The following is a 12,909-nucleotide window of genomic DNA, read 5'->3' as shown; positions in this document are numbered from 1 at the left end:
TTTATAGAAGCTGAAAAACAGTGTGCAGCTATGCTTATCCTGCTCCTACATGATGATTTTTTAAAAGGACCTACCAATATCTAGACTTTTTTTTGTTTAAGTGCAGGAAACGAAAAATTTTCATTGGTAGGGTGTACCTACACTGTTCCAATTTTGCAGTTGTATATGTGAAAAAGTAAAAACAGAACAACTCAAGCCATAAGGATCGCAGATCAATCTGGGCAAATAATCAGACATCCTGCATTAGAGAACTTCCTCATTATATATATATATATATATATATATATATATATATATATATATGTTGTTTTTTTTTAACATATGTATTGTAAACCAAATCTCTACCTTCGGCCAAAACCAGCTGTGCACTGTAGTGGCTCTCTTATGAGCATTATCACAAGACAATAGCTTTGGAAACAGAGTGTTGTGTTGTCTGCAAGTGCAAAGATAATGAAAATATGTGAATGGAAATCATGTGATTTCCTTGGAATGCTATATCAAACCTCTTGATTGACTCTCATAAATTGCTTTGCAATTACTGCACTAATTCTTTTCCCTGGTTAGAGATGAAACAATGTAGTATTTACTCAACAAGTTTTCTAACACTTAAAAATGTGTCAGAAGAAGTCTGAGCTGCCTTCATAATAACATATGTGCTTTGAAGCATATAGTGGAATTTTTTATAAGTTTTAGCCGAATTTATTATTCTCCTACAGGACAAAACTAGATTGTAAGCCCATAAATATCAAATTAGGTTGCTTGCAGTTTACACCAGAGTAGCATCATTTCAGAGATGCTCAGAAACCACAGGAGGGAGTGGATTGCATCAGCTCTCAGGCCAGTGAAGATACTTTCCATAACTTGCCATTCATGCAGGCAGCAATTGTGAAGCAAATCCTCTTCTCAGCTTACTTTGACCCATATGGACAGTCTAGTTCTGTGGAGCCAGATTTCCTTCCTGAGCTGCTACTTGGGATGCTAATGCAGAGGAATTAAGGGGCTGCCTTAAGGCTCCTTACATGCATCGAAGTAAGCAAGTGCCCTGCATCCAAGCACTGCTGCATTTGAATTCTTAATGGCAAGTCAGTTATTGGTGTTTATTTTTTGTTTGCTTCATACAATATTGTAAATGTTTATGTTAGCATAAAGGAAGGATTAAAAAAATTATTTTTAATCATCTCCTACGCACCAAGCAACATGCTGGCATGTGATTTGTTTCACTTCATTGATAATATGCTCAGAGCCTTTTGTGCTGAGGCATGAAAAGTTAATTACTTGCAGCACAGGGTATTTATTACATCTCCTTGGGTTCTAAGTGTTACTATTTCCTGAGTGGACTATTTAAATGCATTTTTGAGGTAGCAATATTTTTTGTTATTGCTATTTTAATGCATATCACGATTATGTAAATTTTTCATCCTATCTGGACTTTACCAAAGGATTGTTTGCTCTTTTTCCTTTAGGTACTGATGACACATTCTTTTAGCCACTGAGAACTGTGTGCTCATTACTACTTTTCACTATCTTTTAGATATTAGATAGTGACACCAAAAGAAAGACTGTCAGATACCTTAAGAGAAGTGAGTGTAACTCAGTTCAAATACAAATAAAGCTGATGTAAAAGGACTGAGCTTTGTGGCATCCAAAAGTCTGTACATTTCTACTGAAGTTCGTCACTGTCTGCCACTAATCCCACAAAGCTCAGTAGGGATCAGCTGCAGATAACACCAATGAAAGGGGGTCTTTGTTACAGCACTCTGGGTTTTTGTACATATTGAAGACCTTCTGAGCCTCATTCAGATTGTCTGTTACGTAGCAAACATTAACAGTGTGTATAATGCAGTGCTTCAGACAAATCTGTATTTTCTCAGGCTTTTTCGTTATTTCCATTTATCACAAATGTTTTATATATAATTCATGCTTGTGATTTAATTCTCTATCCAAAATAAATGCCTCATAAATAAACAGTTGATTTTTTTGGTCTTCTTTTCAGTGGCAAAATAATGATTTCATGGATAAAGTTCAAAGCTAGAATGTTTCGCCTGTGGTGGATTTATTATTACCATCATAAAAGTTGTCTTCAAAGAGTTAAAGTTGCTTAGTTAGTTATCCCAATTCTCCCTGTTTAATGAAATTATTTTGTTTCCTTAAACTGTATTTAATAAGTAATAAGGAAGACTGGAAAATTAATACACATCTTGCTGTGTTGATTTAGGTTTAGTTCATTCTGTTTTCTCTCTGAAGTCTACATGCCTTTAGGTGCTAGCTAATCTATTCATTTCTGACATGCACATCTTTCTACTGCCTAAGTGCCTGTGCTGTTCTTGAAGCAGCAGAGATTATTTAAATCCACATGCTTTGCTTTTTCACCTGTTCACCATTTCCCACATACTTTTCTTGTGTACTTCAAAACATTATAATTGTACTCTAAGAAACTCTGTTGCCATATTAGGTCTACTTACACGACAACATTATCCTAGGACGGTCCCTACATCCACTGTCCTGCAACTGCAGGAATACTGCTAGATCTCCCCTTGAGTTCTGAAAGTGCCTGGCAGCAATTCCATACTCAGGACTGCATTTTAAAATGGATAGCTGCTAGTGTTGGGGGGTAATGACTCAGGTTGTGCATATACAGGTAAGATACAAGGAAAGTTAAGACTGTGGTACTATGGTAAGTGTGATGAGAGCAGACTGCAGAGTTATTTTTAGATGGCAGTGCAGGAAATAAAATGATGTGCTTAAAACCCACAAAATGCTAAATTCAAACTCATGAAGTGCAGAGTCATTGTGACTGAAGCAGCCATAATTAGCAAAGTGAGGGACCAAGGCTGGTGAAAAGGCTGGAAGGCATGTCCCGCACAGAGTGGCTGAGGACACTGGCTTTGTCTAGTTTGGAGCAAAGGCAGCTGAGGGTGAAGCTTTAAAGCTTCCTGAGGAATGGACAAGGGAAGAGAGGGAGGTGCTGAGCTCTTCTCCCCAGGATGCAGTGACAGGACATATGGGAATGGTTCCAAGCTGCACCAGGGGAGGTTCAGACAAGACATCATCAAGCATTTCTGAGGTTGGTCAGACACTGGAACAGGCTTCCTTAAGAGACAATGCTCTGCGCCTGTCAGTGTTTAAGAGGTGTTTGGACACCAACCTTTACAACATCTAACGTTGGTCAGCCCTGGTGGTCAGGGCACTTGGAGAGATGGTCACCGTGGGTCCCTTCCAGCTGAAACACTCGATTCCAGTCTATCCATATAGTCACAGTGCCATGCTATACAAACTATGTCTTCTCAGTATAACTTCTCCACTAAATCCTTCTGCCTGAGCCTCCTTAGGCAGGGGTTGGCCCAAGCTGTACAGTCTCTGTAGCATCTTTCCCTACCACTCAGAGCAGCTATGAACAGTTCCCACAGGAGGATGCAGGCCTTTTGTAAGCCTCGAATGCCAAGTAGCTAAGTACAAGCGTCAGTAGCTTCCATAGTCCAGAACACCTCTGGACTATGATCTTCAGGCAAAATTCAAGAGCAGAACCACGACTCGGAAAAGAGTTCCTTTCTGTACTGCCTAGGACCTGCCATGTCCCCTACCACCAAGAAGTTGTCCCACCAAACTAATTTTCTACCGTTGCTATGGATTCCAGGTCATCATATGCAGGCAAGCAAAAAATGTAGCAAAGTATAGCCCCTGAAAGGCATCCAAGTTTATATAATCATAGAATAGGTTTGGGCTGAAGAAGATGTTAAAGATCATCCAGTTCTAATGCCCCTGACAAGGGCAGGGACACCTTCCACTAGAGCATGTTACTTTAAGTTCATCACTGCCAGATATTCCCATTCAAGGCAGTTGATCTTGCATATTTTTGAATAAGTGAGGACTTTACCATACAAGGATAGAAGATGCCAGGCTTGCAGGCTTACTTTTGTTTCTAAATGTATTCTTCACTTTAAAGGTCATCATATTTTATTTAGCAGACATTCATGAAGTGCTTGATCTCATATGCTACACTCTTGATTGCAAGCCTGACTCTGGGAAACAAAATAGATTTATGCTCTTTTGTTTAAATTCTACTTTGTTTTGAGCCATACCTTATTACAATGGGGAAACTTTGAATTGCTATGCTTGTTTTCCATGTTAAAGCCAGGTGAACTTCAGTCTTAGTTCTCATTTTTAGACAGTCTTTGTCTACTGAATTTAATTTCTTAGAGTTTTGTAGTATTATAAGTAGCTTTTTGAAGACAGACCAGTTTCAAGATTCTAAATTCCAGTGGGGCAATGGAGCACTGCTGTCTTCTGAACTGAGTTTCAGGAACTGGTCCTTTACAGCAAATTTATGAGAGGAATAAAGGTGCTTTGTGTTTGACAACAATACAGGCTTTTCTTTCTTTCTAAAAATTCTTGAATCTGAGAACATTCCTCATCTTGCCCATTTTGTGCCCATGGGAACTAATGTCTCTTCATTCCTAAACATGATCCAGTTGTCTTCCATGTAAGTGCTGTCACCTGAAACTTTGCTGATTCTGGCACGGAATTGTAATTCTTTAATTTCTCAGAAGAGAAATCACCTTATCTCAAGCTATACATCAGGGATGTGACACAACAGAGTAGTGTATTGAATATAGTCTGGTGAGTGCAAAAGTAGCCCACAGGCTGCTGACCTTGCCTATTTTCATTGGTGATCTGGAGCTGTAGGATCAGAATAAGATCAAAAGGCCATGTCTGTGTAAGGGTACCTCCATTGTGTAGTCTTTAGACACAGCTGAGCTACTGACAGGAATGATGACAGGTTCAGCATGACCTGAGGCTTGAGAAGTGACCCTTCAGCATGTGCTTCTCGTGAACATTGTGACTGCAGAAGAATTTACAACTGCCTGGGTACTAGAAAGACTGAGTTTCCTCTGCAGAAGTTACTCTCCTCCCCTTGTGTCAACAGGCTGGTTTATGGCCCAGTGTAGAGACTGAACGGCTGTGGTGGTTTGGGATGGTGACACAGGGTGAGACAGCAGCCCAGCCAGGGGAAACACAAGCTCTGCAGATTCATGTTAGAAGAACCTCTCTGAGACTCTAGCAGGGTAACTACAGGAGTCAGTATCCCGGAGGGCTTCCCCTCTATGTGCATTCCTGAGATAGCCCAGGGGCCTGAGGCCTCATCCTCAGCACAGCACAGCCCGAGGCTCCGTGAGAGGGGCGGCACTGCTCGAGGGCATCCTGAAGGTAACACACAGCAGTGTTCACATTCATCCAGGGCATACCTCACAAATACTGTGACCCTAAGATATTAGTATTGAATTTAAATTAAAACATGTGGTGTAGCTCTGCCAAATCTCAGTAAGCAAAATTCTTGTTACACCAGAAGATGTTACAGACTCAGTCCTGCCCAGTTTTACCCTTGGAGTGGCATGCTTCCCCACTGCTGGTTTAAATAATATCTTTGGGGAACTTTGAGGGAAATAGAAAAAATTGCCAACACTCAACTCCATGTTTTCCATCTTGCTATCGTCTACACACTACTATTTCAATTACAGGTGAAATTGTTACTATTAGTGCTAGGCAAAGTAAATCTTTTGAAATTCTCCACAAAAGTCTGAGAGCAATGCAAAGGTACATGATGTAAAAGGTAGTAAGGGTGGGTAAAGCATACAATCACATGTGCTTAAACCAGATTTTCAAGTAGGCACTTCCAAATGCAAAAGGACCTGAAAAAACCATACTTTTCTGAACTAACTTCTTTATTTGCAGAATTTGCACTAATTTGTAGAAATAAATCTCTGGAAATAGTCCTATGAGGCCAAATAAATTTTCAAATAGGAATTATTTTCAAGTTAATTCTAAAAGAGCAGACACACATGCTATTCTAAAGCTGCTACATATTGTAATTGTTATCATTAAAACATGAGTTACACCTCCAAAATCATATGAAAAACTTTAAAATAACCAAGTATTTGCTCTTCTGGGGATTAATACATTTAGAAATCACGAGAAATCTTTCTCCTAAACTGTAGTAACAAATTTTCAAAAGTGGAAGCTGTTTTGAAAGTGTTTCTCTGAACAATCAACATCAGGGATTGATACTTCACAGGAAGAATGTAAGAATTGGGATGAAACAGCAGAATCCACTAATAAGGCTCACCACAAAGTGTTTTACTAAGCTGCTATGAATTATATATACTATAGAAATTTCCTGAGTTCTACCATCCACCTGCCTGAAAATTGTCACCCAGTAATTAGCAGCTGCCAGACTACATTCATTTGCATGCCTATTTTTAAAGTTCAAAGATAAATGATGACGCTAATGAGATTTTCTATGGACCATCTTCTTGTTGTGTTCCCTCAAAACACCCTTCATAGAATTAACAAATATACCTCAGAATCATTGTAAGTACTGAGTATACACAAAGAAGGCCAAGAAAAAGTATTTCCTCAAACTACCTAAAGCTACCAAATAAAGAAATTCTGTGAAAAACCATTGACATAAAATAAAGATAGAGCAAACAGAAACAATCTGTCATGGAGCTGGTTAGTGGAGGGCAACAATGACACAACATGCTGTGGGTTAAAAAAAAAAAGCCTTATACATTTTGGGTCCTATCCTAGGCACCCTATGCTTGAGGGATCATCATATTCTAACCATATCATCATGTTCTTTCCCTGCTATTCTCAAAAGTCCATTAGCATGTCCTCTCATTAAACAGACATTAATTTTTCCTCTGATCCATGATATTTACCTCTGACTCTAACATGTTAAATTTCAAAGACACAAAGTCTTTTGTGCTTTCTTTCATGTTGACCCTTATTCTTGCAATAATTCCCCCTTAAACACACCAATCTATCACATAATCCTTCTTGAAAATCATACTTAAAATGTCTACAGAAACATTTGGGCAGCAGTGTGTGAAGATCATAGACTGTAGTACAGACCAAAAATGGTCCAGTATTTCCTTATATTAACTCAATTGCCTTTCATTAGCTAATTTTAGATATCAAGGTCTCCAGAGGCTGCCTTATTTTTCTGTTTCTATAGCACCTGGTCCTCAGTTTGAGTTCTCACTGATGCAAATAAAGATTTTGACATAGAGATAAGATTTCTAAAGGCTCAAAACCAACCATACAAATAAACAAAAACATAAGAAAATTAGTTATTTTAAAATCTGTCTTACTATTTTGAAGATGACATGTTTTTAACAACACTGACTGATGTAACCATTAATGTTGTTTTGAAGTCAGTGTTGGGAGAAATGTTTGTACAAATCAAGTATTCTGACTAATGGAGCTGTAGTCGGTGTGTATCCAGCAGATTAGAAGCTTTTCAGCAATGTGCAGAGCATGAATCTTTGGAAAATATTTTTGTTTATTTCTCCTTAGTAGAAGATCTCTAACTGAGTGACTGGGTCAAAGAATGTAGTGGCATTTTATTGAGGGAGGGAGGGTCCAAAACCAGAACAGGAGGAGCCATGGTGAGGAAGCAAGCAGGAAAACCTAGAGACAAGATAGTAGTACCCCATTCTGCACAAGAAAGCTTTGTTCACAGCTGTCTCCTTATCAAGGCATTCCACTTCAATACTTATTCACAGGTTCAAAGAATGGGGTGTTGAAATTAAGTATCACTCTTAAATACCTAAAGGCCGGACTATAGGGTTAGATGAACCTGAGCATGACATTGGGACCAGAAAGTCTAATAATACTCTTGAATATAACAATGAAGAAGTAGAGAACCAGGAGAATAATTTATTGAGGTGTTAGAACTGTAAAAATGATGGAAGGGCTGAGAAAACAGCCTTTCAGTGAGAGACACAGGACTTGCACACACTAATAAAAGTGTTACTGCAGAGTAATGAGGTGCCATGTGTCAGCTGACTCACAGTCACCACCTAGATACTCAGTCTGGATTTGTGGCCAATGCAAAGCAATTCAAATTAACTCTGCCCTCTTTAAAAGAGGGGAATTGTTCAGTTTGGTTTATCAAGAAATAAGCTAGGAAATTAAATAATGCCTGTGTACAAGAATGCTTACAAGTAGAAAAGCCTGAGTACCAAATAGTTCTTTAACTACTGAAAAATTGGAATAATAGCTGTAGATGCAATTAGCTGATGTCCTAAAACACAACAGAGGCAGGGAATTCTTTGAACTGTTGAGCCTTGATATCAAGTCTAAACAACTTCTAGAAGGTCTACCCAAGCACAAGTCTTTAGCTTCATAAAGAGAAGAGCTCAGGCAAATGCACAGTCTGTCAAGCAAAAAGGCCTTGCAGTTTCACTGAGATGGCAAATTTTTGAATCCATTTAAGTTAAAGAGAGAAGAAGATCAGATACCACTGCAATCATGTAACTTTACCTGCTGTACAAAAGAGAATCTGTAGAACTCAAAGACTCATTGCATGATGGTACTGTCTGTCCTGTTTTCAGCTGGGATAGAGTTAATCTCCTTCTTCACAGATGGCACAATCCTGTGTTTGGAATTTAATATGAGAATAATGTTGATATCACACCAATCTAGTTGTTGCTAAGTAGTGCTTACTCTAAATCAAGGACTTCCCATTTTCCTGTGCTCTGCCTGCAAGCAGGTGCACGAGAAGCCAGGAAAGTGCATGACTGGGACAGCTGATCTGACCAGGCCAAGGGGATATTCTGGACCATTGAATGTTATATTCAGCACATAAACTGGGGTTGGCTGGGGGCATCAACCACTGCTTGGTGATGGGACAGGTACTGGCCAGCGGCTGGTGAGCATTGTCCCATGTATTGCTTGTTCCTCTTCAGTTTTAGTCCTTTCTCTCACTCCTTCCCAATAAAATTACTATTATAGTCATTATTATAATATTTTATTTTGTTTCCATTATTAAACTGTTCTTAGCTCAACCTACAAGTGTCTTCCTTTATTTTTTGATTCTCCTTTCCACTGGGCAGAGCAGCAGTGAGGAATGTCTGTGTGGTACTTTGTTGCTTTGTACTGGACTGGAGTTAAACCATGACACCATCTCAGTTGCATATACTCCAATATCAAACTGTGGATGCAACCACTAGAGGCTGCATTATTATGTTGCAGATTTGCACACTATATCTGATAGAAGAGCTGCTGCAGGAAGTTAAAGTCTAGGAGTATTTGCCTTTCAGATCCCAAGTTTTTCACCCCCTTCAAAATATCAAAATAAATATGCTGCACTGGAAGATATGGTAGGCAGTTTAAGAATGCTAGTGTTACTAAGTTTGGGTAATAGTGTGATAAGTGTTGCTTTAAAGGTACCACCAACAGCTAATGCAAAAAATGAAAATTTAAGATCACATATTTTTAGCAAGAATTAATATTTATACTCAACTATATTTATTTATTATGTGATGTACAAATACAGACAAGAAATTTAATGCATTAGCAGCAGAACAATGTATACCTTTACATGCTGTAGTAACTGATCATACATAAGTATTAACAAGGAGAGCAGCAATGAAGTTAAAAGCAAAACAACAGTGGTGACTTTCATTGGAGAAAATGAGGAATGATTAGGATGGGAAAACTACTAAGAGTTAAAAAACTGAGAGAACATGCAGATAGACCCTGCATTCATTCATCTGATTTACTACAACCAGTAAAATAAATATGGCTGACATGCTTTATTATTTATGCTAAAGGATCTAGCAAGGATTGCAAAGGGCAGTAACATCTGGGCAGGCTTACAGTTATTTATTTGGACATTTTACAAATGGCAGCAAAAGAGTACCTGCTTACTCATCTGAATTCCCCGAAGAGTTTTAAAACAGAGTAATAAAGAATCACTTATAGAAAGCTAATAACTATCACCAGAGGGGAGTGAAAGAGCCACAGGAGAGTTTCTGGGCCAAAATACAGACTTCTGAAGCTTTCTGCAGGAATCAGCTAGAAGTCCTAAGGGCTTTGAGGCCAAAAGAAACCCCTTTATTCCCAATGCAAGCAACACCATGCTTCAGGGACACCTTGCCAGTGTCCTTTCTGCTGCATCAGTCACAAACACCACAGCTCCGGATGAGTTTCACCCCTTTTTGCCTTGAGTGATCCTTGTGGCTTTATACTGAAGAACAAAGCTTTATAGCTTTATTCCTTGAGTACAGAAAAAGCTTTTCAAGAATTTAGATTGAAACGTTACTTAGCCTAAAATTATTTTTGCACCGACCTCTTGGGAACGACAACATTTCTCTTTAGCTCTCTCTAAACTAGACAACGAATTCGTAAAACAGATTAAACTGTTGAAACATAAATTACGAGCTGTGAGGGAAGAGACTGTCTCTGCACCTGCGAGCAGTCCCGGAGGGGACAGTGCGGAGACCTGTCCTGTGGGCTTCAACCTGTTCCCCCTGCTGCCAGGCAGGCACGGCGCCTCACCTTCCCCTGCCCTTGGGTTTTTGTTGTTAAACACTATCCGAACCACACGGCTGGATTCGTCCTGCCTGTCGCTGGGATTACCCAGCCGGCGCCTGCCACCTCCTCTCCCCTCGGGGCTGGGGGAGGACGGACTGAGGGAGGGAAAGAGGGAGGGGGCCGCCATCTTCTCAGGGCGGGCGCCGGTGGCGAGCGCGCGGCGGCAGGTCCGCTCCGGGGGCTGCCGGGGGTCCGCGGCCGCGCCCCCGCCCCGCGAGCGTGTGAGGGAGCGAGGGAGGAGGAGGAAAGCGAGAGGGAGAAAGCGACCGGGAGGGCGGGGTGTGGAGGCAGCTCCCGCGGCTGGGCGTGTGCCCGGCCCCCGGTGCTGCGTGACCGCGCGGGAGGAGCAGGAGGAGGAGTGTGGGTGCGGGGAATTTCCTTGTGTGGCGGCGGAGGAACAACACCGCTCCAGACAGCGGGGCTGCGAGGAGGGCGCTGCCGCCGCCGCCGGTTGCCGAGCGATGTGAGGGAGAGCCCCCCCTACGCCCTCCCCTCCCTGTCCCTGGAGCCGCCTGCTTTCCCCCTCCCTCCCCTCGCTCATCCCCGCCCCGCCATGCCGGACCAGATCTCCGTGTCGGAATTCGTGTCCGAGACCAATGAGGATTACAAGTCACCCACCGCCTCCAACTTCACCACCCGGATGGCTCAGTGCAGGAACACGGTGGCGGCCATCGAGGAGGTGAGCCCGGGCGGGGGGCGCGGGGCGCGCAGCCCTCTCTGGCCTGGCTGCAGAGAACAAGGCGCTACCGGCGCTGGCTCCTGCCGCTCCCTCTCCCGCCCGGCCCCGAGCAGCGCCCTCGGCTGCCGCTTCGAGGAAATGGAAATGGGGCTCGCCCGAGTGGAGAGGGGAAAGAAAAGGAGGGGGGAAGGGCCGGGGCGCCGCTCCCCCGGCCCGCGGGGCTCCCACTCCGCCCGCCCCTCAGCGCACGCGGGGCAGGGTCGTCCGCCGCCCTCAGCTGGGGGAGCCCGAGCCGTCGCTTCTCGCTCGTCCTGACGCCCGAGGAGCCCCGATCTGGGCGGTTCCGGCCGCTTTCTTCGTAAATGGGGGTGGGGGAACTTGAACTCTGCAGTCTCCTCCGTCAGCCCCTTCCTTCACATCGCCACCTGAACCACCTTGGTCTCTCCAGCTGCCGTGTGGGGCTTTGGCTTTCCCTGTTTGTCCTTTCCCTGAGTGTGTGTCTGCCTGCCTCCGGGCACAGGTGGGATTTAATCCGCTTTCCATTTCCCGCACACAGAAATTTAAACGCACTTCCCCCGGCCATACGGTTTAAGGCAGCTTTCCCTGGGGATCCGCTCCCTCAGGGCCGTGCCCGCTCTTCGGTGTCGGGATCCCGAGCTCCCTCTTCCCTGCCTCCTCCGGGACAGCCGGGCTGCTCGTGCCTGGCGTGAGCCGCTTTTGTCTCGCCGAGAGCCGGGTGTTTTTCTGTCTTTAAAGATACTCGGAACGTGCCGTTGGACCTGATGGTGAGAGCCCACCCTCCCTCCACGGGGGATGTCTGCCAGCACTCGGGAGAGGGAGGCTCTTTTCCCTCCTGTTTCAAATGAGAGGGAAATCTGGGACAGGTCTGAACACAGTGAGAGCACATTCCACATCCCAGTCATACACGCACAATGAAATGAGAAGCGTCTGTGTATCTTGACTCCTTTAGCAGCTTCTCTGAAGTAACTTGTAGGAGGGGGGAATCTTACTTGTGCTGCAGATTAATTTGCTCCATCTACCTGTTACATCAGTTCTTACAGTGTGTGTTTAGTTGATTTGTTTTGCAGTAAGCATATATTTTAAAAAGAGCCTCTTCAGCAAAAAGAATCTTGTCAGTTGTTGATGTCCCTTCTTTCAAAAGAACTGCCACTAGCAATGGATTATTAACTTGTCTTAAGTGAACAAAACGCAGGTTAGGTGTTTAAACACCCTTTTCAGGATTTTCCTGTTTTGCCAGTTCCCAAAACCACTAAAGCAAGGAGCTGAATTCAAAATAATCTTGCTCCTGAGGTAATTTTCTGCCCTGCAAGCTTGCACTTAAATGCCTGTATTTAATTATGCTTTATTAACCCGATAGTCTTAAGATCAACAATTCTGTAACAAAGACAACCTCTTCCTGAATATTTATAGTAATGAATAATTTTAATTGCAAGGTAGAAGTGGTTAATAATTGACTAATACAAGATCGAAGTTGGTACAAGCATTTGTGTCAAAAGCAGTTTTGTGAGATTTAGAGATTTTTATTGCAGTTCTGAAAAAAAAAATGTTTTTTTCTCTAAGTTGAATTTAGTGGATTGGTGTTTGATTTTTAATGGAATTCAATCAGAACATTCAATCTTTCTTTGTATCTGCTTATTTCTGGTATTAGATGCTGTCTGCTAGGTTAGTACAAAATTATCTTTAGGTATAATGATGATAAACAATGAGCCTAGTAAAGTTTGCAAGGCAGGAGGTGAGAGATTGCAGAGACTGGCAGTAGTTGTTAATAGTATTGATCTATCTGGCACTTCTGGCAAAATATCAGCAGGTTCCTGCCTGTTTGTGCTGCTGTC

At 42.4% G+C, this 12,909-nt stretch overlaps 1 protein-coding gene and 1 long non-coding RNA gene across 4 annotated transcripts in view; one reads left to right on the top strand and one right to left on the bottom strand.

Moving 5' to 3' along the window:
• The window catches only part of LOC118684982 (uncharacterized), a 38,494-nt gene extending 27,431 nt beyond the window's left edge, over window positions 1-11,063 (bottom strand). Inside the window, exons 1-2 of the long non-coding RNA XR_004979915.1 lie at window positions 10,996-11,063; window positions 8,323-8,434 (exon numbers count right to left, since the gene is read on the bottom strand). This is a non-coding gene — a long non-coding RNA (uncharacterized LOC118684982). The remainder of the gene's footprint in view (window positions 1-8,322; window positions 8,435-10,995) is intronic.
• Window positions 10,805-12,909, top strand: part of ASAP2 (ArfGAP with SH3 domain, ankyrin repeat and PH domain 2) — an 84,378-nt gene continuing 82,273 nt past the window's right edge. For all 3 annotated transcript variants that reach the window (XM_036380297.2, XM_054514313.1, XM_036380295.2), the window contains exon 1: window positions 10,805-11,056. In XM_036380297.2, coding sequence (XP_036236190.1) covers window positions 10,931-11,056 — 126 coding nt within the window. In that variant the 5' untranslated portion in view covers window positions 10,805-10,930. The remainder of the gene's footprint in view (window positions 11,057-12,909) is intronic.

The sequence above is a fragment of the Molothrus ater genome, chromosome 3 (assembly GCF_012460135.2).
Source record: "Molothrus ater isolate BHLD 08-10-18 breed brown headed cowbird chromosome 3, BPBGC_Mater_1.1, whole genome shotgun sequence".
NCBI lineage: Eukaryota > Metazoa > Chordata > Aves > Passeriformes > Icteridae > Molothrus > Molothrus ater.
The sequence above is the reverse complement of the archived record's forward strand: the minus strand, read 5'-3'. Positions and strand labels throughout refer to the sequence as shown.